This window comes from Adiantum capillus-veneris, chromosome 14 (genome assembly GCF_014529385.1).
Source record: "Adiantum capillus-veneris isolate H3 chromosome 14, ASM1452938v2, whole genome shotgun sequence".
Classification (NCBI taxonomy): Eukaryota; Viridiplantae; Streptophyta; class Polypodiopsida; order Polypodiales; family Pteridaceae; genus Adiantum; species Adiantum capillus-veneris.
In genome coordinates, this window is record NC_140944.1 from 25,752,925 (window position 1) to 25,771,854 (window position 18,930).

Sequence of the window (18,930 nt, forward strand, 5' to 3'; positions counted from 1 at the left end):
AGAGGTGCTTATACTTGGTAAACAAAGCTGAATACCTGTCTAGAGCCTTAAAGGTCTGGGTAACTGGAGAGGCATAGATGAATGCCGCTTGTGCTCCTCATCGCAATTCACGCTTTGCCTGCACATGAGAAATAAGAGGTAAAGAATGCAGACCCTGTAACAGACTTGGACACTCCAAGTCAAGAATCAATCGCGACAGCACCAAATAACCACTTCAAAACAATTCACAGATCACAATAGATTTGCACTGGCCCGGCGGAGTTCCGTGCATAGAGGTATTGGCCCCAAAGACTGGCGCCCCTTTCGGTATTTCTTTATGTATTAAATCAATGTCAAAGTACAAAGAGCGGTTAGCTAAGGTTTCACTCTCAGACTCTGTGTGCAGATGCTCTGCAGAGTGAGCCCTAAACCACTAATTTAAAGGTTACAAGGGATGCCCAAAAGCAGAGCCCCAAAAGCTTTCAATTCAAAAGCACAATACTCTCACAAGCCCTCTTGAGGCTTTACATTCAAAATAAAGCAAAAATCTCTCTCTCTCTCTCTCATGCTCCCTCTCACACACTTGGCCTTGAAAAAGCATCAAGGATTGCGTCGCCCAGAAAAGCAGCCCATAAATTCCAGAAACCGTACACTGCTGCCACGTGGCATTTGCCGCCTGCTTTTAGGGTTTCCAGCCACTTTAGGGTTCCAGCCAACAGTTAGGGTTAGGGTTTCCAGAAATTAGGGTTTTTTTTGCAAATTAGGTTTTTTTTTGGGCAGAAATTAGGGTTTGCAGGAATTTTAGGGTTTTTGGCAGAAATTGGGATTTTTGCTGTCGGTAGCCACGTCATCACTTTGTGACATAACCCCCTCTTGAAAGCATTGTAATCGATTGTGATTACGCCTGCAAAACCGACAGAAGCCATAAACCGTCTTAGCAGACATTGACTGTTAGTACTTACGTACTGGGAACACGCATCTAGCACATGTATCAATCGACAGTCACATCACACGACATCACAGGACATCATTAGACATCACATGACATTCAACATTCATTTGGATCTTAGACCATGATCTATCGGCAATGTAACTAGCAATCACATCTAGGTCCAATCGGGACCTCATCGATGTCCGATTGACTAACCCCTATTGCAACCATGACTATTCGAGATCAATCAAACCAAAATGCTGCTGTCATTTCGTCTATCAGTTCCTGCACTTAAGAGAAGTCAAGAACAAATCAGTATCATAATCAGGAATTCCATTTCATTAAAGTCATCCAGCAGAATACTGTCAGCTTTCAGTATCCCTGAAGCTCAAAGAGACATCAGTGACTCTAGTATCTAAATCAAGGCATCTGTTGACAAAGGAGCGGAGTGACTCCCCTCTTGTGCATCCCACTGCACCAGATCTCCGGCCAAGCTGAATTCTGGGTTCCGTTTGGAATAGACTATGCTAAACCAAAAGCATCGAGGTAAAGTTTCACAATCTGAGAAGTATCGGCTAGGTCCTCCTCCTCCATCCACTTCGCATCCAATGCAGGATAGTTCTTGAACTTAATCAAGAACCGCCTTCGGACTTTACCCTTATTCTTCGTATCCTTATGTACCAAAATCTGTTTAGGAACAAGGATCTCCTCGTTTTCTTCCACTTCGGGTTGCTCATCAGGCTCCCCATTATCGGGCACATCACCCTTAAAAGGTTTCAAGAGACTCACATGGAATGCATTGTGAATCCTCCAAGTTTCTGGTAGTTTCAATCGGAACGAGACATCATTTATCTTTTCAGTGATCTGGAAAGGTCCGTAGTATCGCATACTAAGCTTTGGAAAAAGCCTCTTTTTCCCTTTGTCTTTCTTAGGCGTGCCTTCTTAAAACGTAAGAGCACCCAATCATCCTCCTTCAATTTCAAGTCGCAACGATGGCGATCCGTTGCCTTTTTCTGTCGTTCTTGAGACTTCTGCTAAGTCTCGCGAACCTTGGCAAAAGCCGTATCCAAATCTCGCGTATATTCATCCGCTTCAAAGATCTTATCTTTCGTGCTTAGAAAGGGTGGAACCTTTGCAGCACCTTCAACAATCTCAAATGGCGCACCTTCAACAATCTCAAATGGCGCGTTCCCCGTCGAAGAGTGTATCGTGTTAGTGTAGGCAAATTCCACCAAAGATAAGTACTTTTCCCATTGAGTCTTCTGATCTGAGATATAAGACTTCAATAATCTAGAACCATTGAATTTGCTATCTTAGATTGCCCATCAGTCTGCGGGTGGAATGATGACGAGAACTGCAACCGCGTGCCAATGTTCTCCCAAATTGCCTTCCAAAACAAACTCGTAAATCTGGGGTCTCTGTCGGAGACAATCGTCTCAGGCATGCCATGTAATCTGAAGATCTGGGCCACAAACAGTCTCGCTAAGTGATCCGGCTTGACTGTTTTCTTCATTGGAATGAAATGAGCTTGTTTGCTAAATATGTCAATAACAGTCTGTTATGTCCCGTTCACAGGAGAGGGGATCTAACCCAGATGCTGTCGGGATGGGCGTCCAGTGTCCGGGCGGACGTAGTGTGAACATGGCCAGTGTGGCCGGCCATTATTATAAAAGGGAGGCCAAGGCCTCATTTATAGTTATCGACCCCCACTGGCAGAGCGCCAATGGTTAGCTTGCGAGGCTAGGAGTGCGCGAGGTCACCTCGAGGACGTGAGGCCGGGTGGTATGGGACGCTCGGTCTTACAAGTGCACGCCTACGTCCTCGGACGTTGGCCCAACACGGGGAAGCTGTCGGGCCGAGAGATCCATTCTCCGTGTTTGTTTCATGCTATCAGAGCCAGCTTGGCTGCACGAAGGACTGTGTGCACACCTACGGGTTGGTTAGAGTCGGATAATTACCATTTCATGCAATTTTTGATGAATTAACTGTTATAATCAATTATTTTCTTCTCATAAGTCTGTGTACAGGTGATGTGTTGCTGATTTTTATTGACTTTCCGACGGAAGTCAGATTTTTATTTACAGTTGCTGGCCTGATCTACCTCATTCCCAAGGAGGGTGGCTCCTTGGATGAGATTCGACAGTGGCGCCCCATCACCATCCTCAACTCAGCCTACAAAATTCTTGCCAAGGCTCTGAGTTTGAGGATTCAGCCACTTTTAGAGAGCCTTATACATGGGACTCAGATAGGTTTTGTCAAGGAACGCAGTATCCTTGACAACATCTTTACTTTCTGGGAGGCTTCTGCCCTGGCACGGCTCCGTGGTGAGGACCTTGTGATTCTTCTTCTCGATTTTGAGAATGCATACAACAGAGTTGATTGGGACTTTCTAGAGGGTACTCTACGTAGGATGGGCTTCTCAGATGCTTGGATCAGAGGGGTGTCAGCTTTGTACAGACAGACTCACAGTCAGGTGCTTTTGGCAGGAGGGAGAGGTGAGCGCTTCATGCTCACACGCTCGGTCAGACAGGGTTGTCCTCTTGCCCCCTTTCTCTTTCTGTTCTATGCAGAGGCGATGAGCAGATTTTTGGTGTCTCAGCAGGTTGGTTTACGGGGCTTAGCACTCCCTATTCGGGGAGATGAGCTACTGGACGCTGAGTTTGCCGATGACTCAGCCTTGTACTTAGATGGCCAGGAGGCCAATCTTCACAGATGTGAGCAGGCTTTGGAGACCTTCTGTTGTGTATCGGGCGCACTGATCAACTGGAGAAAGACAATGGCTTTCTCGAATGGTAGTGCTTCTGTGCCAGATTGGATGCTAGGAGAGGGTTTCAGGTGGATTCCCCCAGGGACTGCAGTTCGGTACTTGGGTTGTCAGGTTGGTTTGGGCTTGTCTCCCGAGCAGCAGATTGCTCCTCTTCTCCTGTCCATCAGGAGAAAGCTGTTGCATTGGAGCTCAGCACGACTTTCGCTGGCTGGTAGAGTAGTAGTTGCCAACCAGGTGCTGTTGGTGACTATGTGGTACATCACTTCCTGCTGGATCTTCTCGAGTTCTTGTATCAGCCAGGTAGAGAGGCTGATCAGGAACTTCCTTTGGTCAGGACGTGACACTCAGATAGCCCGAGCCAAGGTGGCTTGGTCGGTCATCACGCTTCCTTGTTCTCAGGGAGGGCTTGGGATCACTGATCCAGCACAGCAGAGTAGAGCCCTTCTTGGGAAGTTCATAGTCAGAGGACTTCTTCCAGGTGAGGACCCCTGGAAGGAGTTCTTGCTGCAGAGGCTTCGTGCTAGGGTGCCTTAGTCAGGAGGCCCTTGGCAACCTTTGACCAGATGGATCTTTACAGAGATGCGCCGAGTTGGTTTGAGCAGGAGACTGGAGGATCGCTTCGCTGTGAGTTTGCTTCGATCTTGGGAGCTCTTACGGCGTGGCCGGGAGCAGAGACAGCCGACGTGCACGGAGGAGCGCCTATGGCAGCCCCTCGTTTGTAACCCCATGGTTAGCACTCAGAGAGGCCACTTGGTTGGTAGTCAGCCTCATGTTTCCTGGGGTCCCATGGCAGTAGGTCCAGCGCGCTCTCTAGGTGACTGGCTAGAGTTCATAGGTTTGTCAGAGGAGGTGCAGGGTTTCCAGAGGGGTGCAAAGCATGTGTCAGGACATCTCAGAGTCAGTTCCCGTTGAGTGGCTCACGCCTCTCGAGCCAGTAGCACCCCGGTGGATGGGAGCCTTCACACGATTGGAGGCTCTCATTTCAATCAGGGCCTGCTCAGAGACTGTCCCAGCCCTGTTCTTCGAGCTTCAGGGTGGGGGACGATTACAGCGAGTTGCAGTAGAGGCCCCGCAGGTAGCAGAGTACTGTTTCCAGAGGATCCGAGTTGTGGGCATCCGTGGGAGGACTTGCGTCATAGACCTTGACCCAGCAACTCTTGAGACTGGACACTGGAGGCTATGGGCTTGGGAGTGTTGTCGACTGGCACGAGTACAGCGGGATCCTGGTGAGTGGCTATGGAGGGACCCCTTCTCTTCTACAGACCACCCAGGATTCCCCTTCTTTCAGTACACTGTTCGGCTTGGACGTCATATACTTGCAGCACAGAGAGGCCCGCCTAGCTGCAGCACGTCATTGGCAAGAGGAGGGCCTCACAGTCGAGTTCTTGGCAGCCTTTTGGCAGAGGCTGTGGCCTGTGGGACTCCAGACAGCCGAGGCGCGTCACTTTGTTTCAGTGGTTGGTTGCACACAGAGCTACAGCAGTAGGGAGCTGACTTGTGCATAGTGGTCTCTCGGTTGCATGTGCAGCCTGTGACCAGTTGGTGGAGAGTCAGCGTCATTGTCTTTGGGACTGTCCCTCGGCCCAGCAGGTGTGGCTACGAGTTCTTCGGATGATGCCTACTCTCTCCACGGCTAGACAGTACACTTGGGGGGCAGCGGCTTGGTCCACTCTCACGGGCCGGGCACTTCAGTTTGAGCTATCTTCCACCAGCAGGATGATAGTGATACAGGGGGCGCGACCTACACTCCAGCCTGCTACAGAGCTTACTCCACAGGAGTGGTGCAGTGAGAGAGAGGAGTGTTGGGAGCTCATCAATGGCTTGACACTTTGGTTCATCTGGCAGGCCCGCTGTTTCCGCATTTTTGAGGCTCGCTCTGTGCCACCAGCAGAGACTGTTCGTGACTTTTGGCCAGAGCTGATCCATACTCTCAGAGGACAGCTAGAGGGACTACAGGGCAGCTCCGACCACATGCGGGAGCGCCGCGAGGCTTTCCTTCGACTCTGGAGCCCTGGGCCTTTCTTCACCAGTGTCCAGGGTGTGCTTAGATGGCACTACCGACCATCTCTGTGGCTCTTCCCTCCTCCCATCTCTTGATTTAGCCTCATTGTATATATGTTGTTCTTTCATTGGGAGAGTCTCCCCATCATGTTTGTTGTAGCCCTCTCTTGCAAAGGTGGTTGTAGCCCTACGGATAGTTTTCATTAACTAATAGAAGGATCTTTTTCTCGGAAAAAAAAATACACAGCCGAGATGTAGTGTTCAATGAGGCAAAAGTGCTTAAGAATGCTACAAAATTTGATGCTGACAAGAAAACAATCAGATTTCAACCTTCTTTACCACCCATTGATGTTGAAAAAGAGCCTCATGATGCATCACCGCAAGTTGAAATTGATAATCAGCCGGTTAACCTTGAGCCAGAAGAGGTAGGACATGATATTGATGCTCCTAATGAGGATGGACAGCCACCTGAATTTGGCTGAAAATGATTTTCAGTAGTATGATAGAGCTGAAAATGAGTAGAACTGTTGCCTGAGAATGTAGATCATTGGGTACGCAAGTCAACTCGTTTAAGAAGGTAACCGCAGAGATTTAACCTCTCTTTGGATCATGTAATGTTAACAGATGAGGGTGAACCTCTTACATATAAAGAGGCCAAATCATGTGAGTCGAGCAGTAAGTGGGAGTTTGCAATGCAAAGAGGAAATGAAATCCTTGGATCTTGTGCCATTGCCTAAAGGGAGAAAGGCTCTTCTTAACAAATGGGTGTACAAGATTAAGATTGTGGATAAAAAACCCAAGTACAAGGCAAGATTGGTTGCAAAAGGATATGCACAGAAAGAAGGAATTGATTTTCAAGAAATCCTTTCCCCTGTTGTAAAGCTTACAACTTTACGTGTCCTTTTTGCTTTCGTTGCGGTGCTTGATTTGGAATTGAATCAGATGGATGTAAAGACAACGTTTTGGCATGGTGACATTGAAGAGGACATATACATGAAACAACCTGAAGGTTTTGTAGTTCCTACACGTGACGAACTTGTATGCAAACTGAAAAGGGCTCTGTATGGTTTGAGACAATCATCACACAGTGGTATAAGAAGTTTGACACTTTTATTATTAGGTGCAGCGGAATGGATGTTTGTGCTTTGCTCAAGATGAGTGCTCCGAATTGTGCTCAAGGTTCCTTTTAATTCTTATGGAAGGGAGAGCCTTCCGTTCTTAATGGAAAGTGCTATGATCACAAACAAAGTGAATGGACATTGTGCGTGCAAGTGAATGAGACTGAGAGATAGAGAGAAGAGAGATACGACACGAGAGACGTTGTAAAACCCTCCTCCGAAGGCCCCACTCTCGTCGGCGAGAGTGGTCTACTATTGATTGCACAAAGTGGTACAATGCGTATGCAATGGATTGATGCAACGCCGATGACGACACGGTGACGACGACGACGACTTTAGGGCTGAAATCTATGGTCTTCTATTTGCTGAATTTCGGGATTGTTTCGATGGTTGAAAATGACTGTTTTGGCTGCGTTTTTATGGGCTGAAAATGGGAGTCTTTTGCAACCAACTAGGGCTGAATCTGCTGTCGTCCAATAGGGCTGAAAACGCTGACCATCTGACGCATTTATGGCTGAAAACCAAAAACGTTGGCTGCCTTCCTAGCGTTAGTGAAAACGCTATGCAAATCTGATGTGCTGGCGATGGTCAACTGCAAACGCTAGGGCTTGGGAAGGATGGCGATCACTGCAAACGCTAGGTTGTAGGGTACTGTTGGCGATGCACTGCTGTGGAAACGCCTGGGATGGGGAAGTGCTGAGGGTGTCGAAAAACGCTAAGCTATGGAACGCTTGGCACTTGAGGGTTCTTGCTAAGAAGAATGCCTGTCGAGCGGGAAGCTCCTGCTGCCTCTTCTCCCATTTAGTGCTAACTTTGGTTTGCTTATATATTAGCTTAGCAAAATTGCCCTACCTACTTTTGTTGGGAAGTCACTTAAAAATAATAAGTGAAAAATACCAAAAATAGGCTAAATGCATTGGAAAATTCCCCTAGCTGATTCTAATGGATTCTGATGGGAATTCTGATGATCATGCTGTGTGCAACCAGAGGATATGCATCTATTGCTAAGTGACTAGGCATGCACAGTCTACGAATAGGCTCACAAAAGTGCCAGATCACTTCTAATCTAGACTGACTGGACTGACTAAACCCTTGTCGTGTTGTAGCTTGTCCACGGACACATAGGGTTGGATGTGTCACGTGACATTTATGCTGTCTCAAGGATTTAAACACAACCATGCAGATCATTGTTTGTATACAATAGGGGATGAAGATGGTAATCCCATCATACTTGTTCTCTATGTTGATGACATGCTGCTTGCCGGGAAACATAAGACTAGTCTTGATGTGTAACAAACTTGGACACTCCAAGTCAAGAATCAACCGCGACAGCACCAAATAACCACTTCAAAACAATTCACAGATCACAATAGATTTGCACTGGCCCGGCGGAGTTCCGTGCCTAGAGATATTGGCCCCAAATACTGGCGCCCCTTTCGGTATTTCTCTTTATATTTAATCAATCATCAAAGTACAAAAGAGCGGTTAGGGTTTCACTCTCAGACTCTGCGTCGAGATGCCCTGAGAAGTGAGGCCCTCACCACTAATTTAAAGGTTACAAGGGATGCCCAAAAGCAGAGCCCCAAAAGCTTTAAAAATCAAAGCATCAGTTCTCTCTCTTAGAGAGTCTCTTTTTTTTTTAATTAAAAAAAAGCAAGTTCTCTCTCTTTTATGCAAAAAGCAACGCCCAAAAGCTGCCAGCGCAAATTGCGGTGCAATTTCCGGAAAATCTGTACAACCCTGCCACGTGGCACTGGTGTCAGAAATTAGGGTTTCAGCCAGCAGTAAGGGTTTCCAAAAATTAGGGTTTGCTGTGAATTAGGGTTTTTGGCAGTTTTTAGGGTTTGCAGGAATTTTAGGGTTTTTGGCAGAAATTAGGGTTTCTACTGTCCGCCACGTCATCACTTTGTGACATACCCCCCTCTTGAAAGCATTGTCATCGACCGCGATTACGCCTGCAAAACCGACAAAAGCCATAAACCGTCTTAGCAGACACTGACTGTTAGTACCTACGTACTAGGAACACACATCTAGCACATGTACAAAATCGACGGTCACATCACACGACATCACAGGACATCACCAGACATCACAGGACATCACATGACATTCAACATTCATTCGGATCTTAGACCATGATTTATCGGCAATGTAGCTAGCAATCACATCTAGGGTCCAATCGGGACCTCATCGATGTCCGATTGACTAACCCCTATTGCAACCATGTCTATTCGAGATCAATCAGACCAAAATGCTACAGTCATTTCGGCTATCAGCTCCTGCACTCAAAAGAAGTGAAGAAACAAATCAGTATCATTATCAGGAATATCATTTCATAAAGTCATCCAGCAGAATACTGTCAGGTCTCAGTATCCCTGAAGCTCAAAGAGACATCAGTGACTTTAGTATCAAAATCGAGGCATCTGTTGACAAAGGAGTGGAGTAACTCCCCTCTTGTGCATCCCACTGCACCAGATCTTTGGCCAAGCTGAATTCTGGGTTCCATTTGGAGTAGACTATGCTAAACCAAAAGCATCGAGGTAAAGTTTCACAATCCGAGGAGTATCTTCTAGGTCCTCCTCCTCCATCCACTTCGCATCAAATGCAGGAAATTTCTTGAACTAAACCAAGAACCGCCTTCGGACTTTACCTTTCTTCGTATCGTTATGTGCCAAAATCTGTTCAGGAACAAGGATCTTCTCGTTTTCTTCCACTTCGGGTTGCTCATCAGGCTCCCCATCATCAGGCACATCACCCTTAACAGGTTTCAAGAGACTCACATGCAATGCATTGTGAATCCTCGAAGTATCTGGCAGTTTTTATTGGAAGGAGACATCATTTATCTTGTCAGTAATCTGGAAAGGTCCGTAGTATCACATACTAAGCTTTGGAAAAAGCCTCTCCTTTCCCTTTTTCTTTCTTAGGCGTGCCTTCTCAAAAGTAAGAGCACCCAATCATCCTCCTTCAGTTTCCAGTCGCGACGATGGCGATCCGCTGCCTTTTTCTGTCGTTCTTGAGACTCCTGCAAAGTCTCGCGAACCTTGGCAAAAGCCGTATCCAAATCTCGCGAATATTCATCTGCTTCAAATTTCTAATCTTTCGTGCTCAGGAAGGATGGAACCTTCGTAGCAGTTTCAACAATCTCACATGGCGTCTTCCCCGTCGAAGAGTGTATCGTGTTATTGTAGGTAAATTTCACCAAAAGTAAGTTCTTTTCCCATTGAGTCTTCTGATGCGAGATACAAGACTTCAATAAATCTAAAATCACTGAATTGGCAATCTCAGATTGCCCGTCAGTCTGCAAGTGGAACGATGACAAGAACTGCAACCGCGTGCCAATGTTCTCCCAAATTGCCTTCCAAAACAAACTCATAAATCTGGGGTCTCTGTCGGAGACAATCGTCTCAGGCGTGCCATGTAATCGGAAAATCATCGTGATCATTCTGTATTCTCGGGAGATTAAAAAAATGAAATCCATTTCAATATTTTCCCAGGGGCGGGTGGGTATGGGTAAAGGGTGTAACAATCCCTGTGCCTTATGCCTATCAAACTTGACCTTCTGGCATACCAAGCAACTGCGCACAAACTCTTCCACATCCTTCTTCAGTCTCCGCCAAAAGAAACCTCTCTCTACCCCTTTCATGGTGGTAGCAATGCCGCGGTGACCCGTAAAAGGTGGACAGTGGCAATTAGTCATAACCTTTTCCCTGAACGGCTGTGTAACGCACAACATAGTCTTTTTCATCAAGTAGCCTTCCCGAAGGGAGTATCCAGCTACTGTCTCCCCATCCCGTATCCGTGTGAAAATATCTGCAAAATCTGTATCTGTGGCACACTGATCGACCATATCCTCGAAGCTCCTATGATGTATCGCGGAAATAGCGAGAACCAACGGTTTTCGAGACAAAGCATCTGCCACCACATTCTTCTGTCCCTGCACATGGACAATCTGGAAGTGGAACTGTTACAAGATGTTCACCCACCGCATCTGCTTTTCCGAAAGCTGCTTCTGTGACAAGAAGTAGCGCAAACTCTGATGGTCTGTAAAGACAGTAAAATCCGCTCCAAGTAGGTAATGCCGCCACTGAGTAAGAGCGTGGATAACCGCCAAAAGCTCTTTCCCATAGATCTGTGCTGTCATCTCCGGCCTAGAGAACAAACGGCTCTCGTAAGCTATGACACGGCCTTCTTGCATCAAGACCGCACCCAGACTACGACCACAAGCATCACAATATACTTCAAATGACTTCTGCAAGTCCGACAAAGTCAAAATAGGTCCCGTAGTCAATTTCTCTTTCAATGTCCGAAAGGCAGTCACCTCTGTGGGTCGCCATGAAAAAGGTACTCCTTTCTGTGTCAATGTATGCAAAGGGGAAGCAACCTCTGCAAACTTTCGTATGAACCGCCTGTAGTACGAACACAGTCCCAAGAAGCTTTTAACTTCATGGACATTCTTCAAGTCGGGCCAATTACGGATAGTCTCTATCTTGGCCGGATCCATTTGCACTCCTGCGGCTGACACAATGTGTCCCAAAAAGTGTATCTCTGGTAGGAAAAATTCACTTTTCTTTGCATTAATCACTAACTTGTGATCTCGTAATGCCTGAAAGACCTGAAGCAGATGATCTCTTTGTTCTGCCTCATTCTTGGAGAAAACAATGATGTCGTCAAAGAAAGTGCCAACAAATAGCCTGTACTCTCGAAAAATCCTATCCATCATCCGGTTAAATGTCGCAGGAGCATTGGTTAAGCCAAAAGGCATCACCAAAAACTCAAATAACCCAAAAGTCGTCCGAAAAGCTGTCTTGTAGACATCTCCTGGTGCTATCCTGATCTGATGATATCCACTCTTCAAGTCAATCCTGCTAAAGCACGAGGATCCCTGTAACTTGTCGAGTATATCATCGATCCTAGGAATCGGAAATCTGTTCTTGATGGTGATTTTGTTGAGAGCTCTATAATCGATGCACATTCTCCAAGATCCGTCTTTCTTCAAAACCAACAATACTGGAGAGCAATACGGTGAAGTACTAGGTTGGACAAGACCCTTTTCCAAGAGGTCTTTCACTGAGTTCATAATCTTTTCATTCTGTACTCGGCTCACACGATAAGGTGGCCGATTCGGTGGCGTGCTTCCAGATATCAGATCAATGGTATGATCTTCAGGCCCTCTCAAAAGCAATCGGCATGAGCGTGGAGAAAAAATCTTGGCGTTCTTTTCTTCAGGTCAAAACATATTCAACCTTTATCCATTGTTCAGTTCTCCCAAAAGAATGAGTAAGAAAACTGAAGTTCATCAAGTACAATCTCTAAGCCCTTCATTTATCAAAGTCGCTTTCTCGGCCCGGTAGTCAACCACGGCGTAGTTCTTGTGATACCAAGGGATCCTGAGTAGAACGTCACTCGCGTGCCCTGAACACCCCTGTCATTGCAAATGAAGTTTGCCAATGCTCGATGTAATGGCAACATCCCATCCGGGTGCCAGTCGAACTACCTCCGCCTGTGGCGTCAGTTTGTCGGGCGTAGTTCCAAATCGAGCCGCCAATTCCAAGTGAAAAGAAGTTGGCCTTGGCTCCTTCAAAAGAGCTTCCTGATCCTTCACTTTGCCCCGAAAGCGGCAAAGTTTGTATATTCATTCATTAGATTCGTTGCAGGTCCCACGCCATTTGGTACCAGTTTTGCTTTTCTATCTGCCTTTTTTGCCACATTCCTCAGCTGCTCTCGAACTCTCAGACCTGTCGTCGTCTTTATCATTCTATTCTTTTTGTGCCTTATCTGGGCACTTTGCGGAAATATGTCCATGTTCCCCGCATCCAAAGCACTTCCCCTCTCTAATGAAGCGAGCTCTCTTCTCAGGAGTAAGCTTGGGTCGTGCATCTTTTTTCTCTGGGTTGCTCTTTTTCTTTCTACTTTCATTCCCAGAAGTCTGTTCAACTCGTTGTGTCATGGCCTCATTTGTGGGGTAGGTCAGACTGCCAGAGTGAATGGCAAAGCCCCGCTTCGCATGACTCAACAACTCCTGAACAGAAGCTGACTTCTGTTCCAAGCAGTGATTTCGGATCTCTGTAGCTAGACCCAAGGTAAACCGCTCAATCTGTTCTCTGAACGAGATCTTCTTGAATGAAGAGGCGGGTAGAAAAGAGCTCCAGAATCTTTCACAATAAGAATTCACTGTATCGCTCTTGGTCATCCGGAGATGGTTCCAAGCAGCTCGTATATCTCACTCAAACTCTTGAGTCAACCAAGAAGAAATAAAAAGCCTCTTGAATTTCAGCCATGTAACTGGCACAGTCTTGCTTAATAGAAGTGTGGACCACCAAGTACGAGCATTCCCCTTAAAGTAAGAGGCAGCTCTCCGAATCTTGGAGTGCTCTGAATAGCGTCCTCCCGCGAAAGCGATGTCAAAATGCTGTATAAAAGACAAAGCCTTCGAAGCATCTGAGTATCCTGAAAAGTATCAAACTTGATCGAGTGGCCACCTTCCTTAAACTCTCGGACTTTCTTGCTTTTATCTTCGAGAAAGTCATATTGGTTAGCTTTGTAAAAAAATTCTTCTTGTTCGCATAAAACTTTCCGTCATCGGAATCTGAGCTGTTTGTAGACAAGTCCTCAGTAGAACTGTCAGTCTCTGGGCGAGATGTAGCCTTCTTTGCCTTTCCGAAGCCTTGTTTCTTGCTTCGCTTTTTTTTTTTTACCTTTTCTGTCTTCTTCGCTCAAATCTAAAGAGCTAGAAGAACTGGAAGAAGAAGAAGAAGAAGAAGAAGAATTGGGTACTCCTTCAAATCGAACACGCTTCTTCTGTTTCTTTGCCTTGTCAAAAGTCGACTGACGACCCAAATAACCGTGGAAAGTCAGTGCTTTTCTTCTGCTTTTTGCCGTACTTTTTGGCTTTCTTTTGCGCGTCAAAAAGCTGAGCAATCCGTGCATCAACCACGTTCTCCAGTTCCTTCTCCGTATATTTCTTGGAGGCAGAAGTTTTCTTGAGACGGGTTTCGGGAGTGGTGTTGTGGTTCTCTGCCACTCCGTCTGTACCTCTTCCAAATAGGTCGGGTTCATATATTTTGCCATCTTCGGGTCCTTGGCAAAATTGAGCATCATCTTTGTTGCATCGCCAATCAATTGACGACGCTCCATCTCTCTTTGCTCCGCTTGAGTAGGCCGAGGCGGGCCATACTCTCTGTCTGAATCTTCGTTGTGATCCCAGCCCGCATCTCCAGATGCAGAAGGAGTCGATTGATCATTGCCTGAAGCCATAGGTGCCGCGGAAAAAAAAAATCGGGGATCGGATTTCCCGTAGAAGAGAAATCGGCCGTGCTCTGATACCACTGTAACAAACTTGGACACTCCAAGTCAAGAATCAACCGCGACAGCACCAAATAACCACTTCAAAACAATTCACAGATCACAATAGATTTGCACTGGCCCGGCGGAGTTCCGTGCCTAGAGATATTGGCCCCAAAGACTGGCGCCCCTTTCGGTATTTCTTTTTATATTAATCAATCATCAAAGAACAAAAGAGCGGTTAGGGTTTCACTCTCAGACTCTGCGTCCAGATGCCCTGAGAAGTGAGGCCCTCACCACTAATTTAAAGGTTACAAGGGATGCCCAAAAGCAGAGCCCCAAAAGCTTTAAAAATCAAAGCATCAGTTCTCTCTCTTAGAGAGAGTCTCTTTTTTTTTAATATTAAAAAAAAGCAAGTTCTCTCTCTTTTATGCAAAAAGCAACGCCCAAAAGCTGCCAGCGCAAATTGCGGCGCAATTTCCGAAAAATCCGTACAACCCTTCCACGTGGCACTGGCGCCAGAAATTAGGGTTTGCTGCGAATTAGGGTTTCTGGCAGTTTTTAGGGTTTGCAGGAATTTTAGGGTTTCTGGCAGAAATTAGGGTTTTTGCTGTCCGCCAGGTCATCACTTTGTGACAGATGCTTTGAAACGTAAGCTAAAACTCAGCATTTGCTATGAAGGATTTGGGTGATGCAGAGCATGTTTTGGGCATGCGTATTAAAAGAGATAGAAAGCTGAAATTGTTGTTTTTATCTCAAGAAAGGTACTTGACAGATTTAATATGGCTGATGCTAAGTCTCTTGGGGTGCCTTTACCTCCATACACTAAGCTTAGCAAAGCAGATTGCCCAAAGGATGAGGTGGCAGTGAAAGCGATGAAGGGAATCCCTTATGCATCAGCTTGTGGTTCTCTTATGTATGCTATGGTTGCCACTCGTCCCGACATGCTTATGCAGTGGGAGTTGTTAGTCGATACATGTCGAATCCTGGCAAAGCGCATTGGGAAGCTGTCAAATGCATTTTGAGATATTTGAAAGGTACACAATCAAAGTGTATTTGTTATGGCAAAAGTGACTTAAAGTTGCAAGGATATTGTGATGCAGACATGGCAAGTGACATGGATACCTATCAATGGATATGTATTTGCCATTGCTGGTGGTACAGTCTCTTGGTGTTCTAGGTTGCAGAAAATTGTGGCATTGAGTACTACTGAGGCTGAATATATTTCAGCCACAAAGGCTTTAAAGGAGGCCATTTGGTTGGGCAGACTTGCAAAAGAACTTGGCATGCCTGCTCATATACCCGTGTTGGGTTGTGATAGCCAGGTGCTGTCTATTTAGCAAAAAATGCTATGTTTCATGCGCGTACCAAACACATAGATGTGCGGTACCACTTCATACGACAGTTATTAGAGGATGGTCTAGTCACCTTGACTAAGATCCATACACAGGATAACCCTGCAGATGTTCTCACCAAGAGTCTTGCTAAGGCTTAACATAAGCATTGCATACAGCTGGTGGGAGTTGGTTAACTTAAAGGCGTCATTATGTCTTTAAGTGGGAGGTTGTTGGGTTAAAGGCCTAAATAACCCTTTTTGGTACATTTTTTTACTTTGTCCAGGTTCAATGTACACATTTTTTTAAAATCACTTCTAATAAAACCAAAACTCAATTATTGAGTTTTCCCCAAAAACGTACGAGCTCTCTCTCTTCTTGCTTCGATCCCTAGCGCTTCCTCTCTGTTGCACTCCGCCTCTTGCTTCTTGCCCCAATCCTGCACTACATCGCAATGCGCACCTACCGGTACATTCTGCTTCGCACTTTGAACTTTCACATCACGTGGATTCTATCTCTTTTCAATTCAATCGTTTTGAAGTGCTAAAAGTCTGTTCCAGACTCCAGTCTATTCTTCAGTTGGCACGTGGTGCCTCTTGTTACAGGGGTTGCCCTGTTTTTGGGTGTCCTTGTAACAGTGGGCTGCCCACTAAATGTGGGTGGCCAGACAACTTAATTCTTAAAAAATTCACTAACCTTAGTAAATTTGAAATTTACTTTTAAATGCTTGCTCACACACATTCTAGGCGTCCTCGGATACAATCACACACACAGATGCAATGTCGACATGGATTCCTCGCGGAAAAGCTCCTGCTTTTCTGGAAAACGACGAAAAAGCAGCTTGCTTTTTCAGAAAGCAACTGCATTTCCTCAAAGCTACTGAGAACCCATCTTCATTCAAGTGCTTGCCTCTCGCATGCAACTCTAACTCAGTTCGGAATCTATGCAGACTATGCTTTATTTCGTGCTAGGTATTTGTGACATGGATTCTACGTTTTCTATATGCCATGAAGTGATTTTGGCCTTCTCATTTCCACAGGACAAGGACACCCCTCATTTTTTGCGAGAGTTTGGAGGATTCATTCCTAAGGAAGAGGGTTTTCGCAATTTGCTTTCTTTCATACTCACAAATGCATTATGTCAAAGCGATAACGTTTTCCTGGTCTTTTGTAAACTAATGAAAGTAGTTGTCTAGAGAAAACAGTAACAAATATCTTTTGGCCTTTTGCAGCTACCATTATCGCTATTAAAGACAGCACAAGGACATCCTATGGTATACATGCATAGTCAACACATTAGTTTGGTTTTATGAGGAAAAATATTTTTTATTATTTTTGGATTTTAACTTTTGCTATTTTAATTTCCAGCTGGTAGAATTGAAGAATGGGGAGACATACAATGGCCACCTTGTAAATTGTGATACATGGATGAACATACATTTGAGAGAGGTCATTTGCACATCAAAGGTATCAGTAGTCATGCTGATGACTTTGTGCTGGTTCGGTCTTCTTATCATTTCTTGCCTGATTATTCTTGTCTCTGAAATGAAGGCTTACTATGCAGGATGGAGATCGGTTCTGGCGTATGCCTGAGTGCTATATACGTGGTAATACTATCAAGTATCTGAGAGTGCCTGATGAGGTGTGTTTCTTTAACATTAGTCCATGAAAATCATAAAAATGATTCCAAACTTTCAAGATAGGCTGGTGAAAAGTATCTAATTAATGTTTTCTGTTTGCTGGTGCTGCAGGTGATTGACAAGGTTCAGGAGGAGTCTGTAAGAAGATCTGGTAGGTTTTTTAATTATTTTTGCCTTGTTTGTTCGGCTGCAAGGCCCATTATTAAGCCGTATTTTGTTTTGCAGATAGGAAGCCTCCTGTTGGAACTCGTGGTCGCGGTAGAGGAAGGGGAGATGAAGGGGGTGGAAGAGGTGGTGGGCGCACTGGTGGACGGGGAGGGTATCAAGATGATGGGTTTGGAGGTAGGGGCGGCGGTGGTCGTGGGTTTCGAGGCGGCAGGTCTGGTGGCAGAGGTGATTTCTTTTTCCGTACTATTGTTCGTCCACTCTTTTCAATTTACATACATTGCTTCATCTCTTCCCGTCCCTCTCTCTCTCTCTCTCTCTCTCTCTCTCTCTCTCTGTTTTGCTCTGGATGATGGACTACATGCTTGACATAGTGAAAATGGTGTTAACCAATTTTAAGGCAATACTGTAGTCCAGTATTTTCCAACGAGTGAGAGCATGTCTATAGAAGTAGGTATCTCTCTTGTTAGATACATGGAATATAGCTCTAACTGGAAAAACCAAATGGAGTTCTCAAGACATTGAAGAGACCAGTCCACTCACTAAAGGTGGCTTCAAGAAATCACATGATTAAAGCACACCTCAACTAGGAAGGCAAAAGAGGAAACTGAAGCCGACTCGAGTAGAGAGAGAAGGGACCCCCCACACACACCACACAAGCACACGTGTGCGCACTGCGCGCGTGCACAAAAACAATTAATAGGTTGAGAAGGGAAGAGAACACAGCTGCGTCCAGCGACTAGAATGTCACTGCGCACGCGAGACCGACACCCTGTAGGCCCCAAAGACTGGCGCCCCTTTCGGTATTTCTTTATTCAAATTAAGGTAGACGATCCGACCACTTCGCACAAGCTTTCACAAAGCTGTCCAAACTTGGCGAGGGCTGAAAACGCAGGTTTTCGACCGGATTTCGACAGCATAACGGCACAAAAACCCCTATAGGTCAAAAACACCTGTCTAGGACGGATTCCCTCGATATCTGGAAGCTTTCTGGTGAGCTGTCACAGAACTTCAGCGGGCTGTAATTCTCTGTTTTTCACTGCGGGGAGCCCAAAAGCCTGTACACGCATCCCAAGGCTCTCACGAGGCTCCCCCGATGTTCCCTTGCAGTTTAGGTGCAAAACCCTAAACCTGCAGAAAAACACAGCAGGCTGTAATTCCCTGTTTCGGATCGTTTTTAGCGGAGCGAACACGCCTACGCATGTCCCAAGGGCTCCCGCACGCAATGGGACAGTTCCCTTGTGAATTGGACGAGTTTTCACGCGAGAAAACTCTCCAAACTCGCAATCTTTCGTGATGGAACTGTGCGTACCCGTGGGGGATTAGCTAATTGCTAATCCGGTAATTAGCTAATCCGGTTCCTGTTCAGAAGGCTCTTGCCTTGGCAAACGCGCATAAACCCCCAGAACTGTACATAGGTCAAATGAGAAGCCCACTAGTGGGGCATAACATATTGTACGTAGGGGAGAAAGAGAGCAGTATGTAGCGTGCGGGGCATCACTCCCGTCACCATACTGTGCATAGAGGGCAAGATAAGCATTCCATAGCTTCTGTACCTGCTACAATCCACCTGAGGCTGAAAATGGCGCCCCCTTTGTTGATATGCAGCTCGTTTTTGCCTCCCAGAGTGGCAGAATCGCTCACAGGCTGACACGTCGCCCAGTTTCTGAGTTTGGGCTTTCCCTGCTAAAAATATCTCAACTGGTGCGTCAGTT

The 18,930-nt window shown here is 45.9% G+C and overlaps 1 protein-coding gene across 3 annotated transcripts in view; it reads left to right on the plus strand.

The window, feature by feature from the left end:
* EMB1644 (Small nuclear ribonucleoprotein family protein) overlaps nucleotides 1–18,930 on the plus strand; it is a 56,718-nt gene that overhangs the window by 11,397 nt on the left and 26,391 nt on the right. For all 3 annotated transcript variants that reach the window (XM_086528408.1, XM_086528410.1, XM_086528409.1), the window contains exons 2-6: nucleotides 16,643–16,684; nucleotides 16,779–16,877; nucleotides 16,975–17,052; nucleotides 17,162–17,201; nucleotides 17,276–17,443. In XM_086528408.1, the coding sequence (XP_086384534.1) occupies nucleotides 16,643–16,684; nucleotides 16,779–16,877; nucleotides 16,975–17,052; nucleotides 17,162–17,201; nucleotides 17,276–17,443 (427 nt within the window). The remainder of the gene's footprint in view (nucleotides 1–16,642; nucleotides 16,685–16,778; nucleotides 16,878–16,974; nucleotides 17,053–17,161; nucleotides 17,202–17,275; nucleotides 17,444–18,930) is intronic.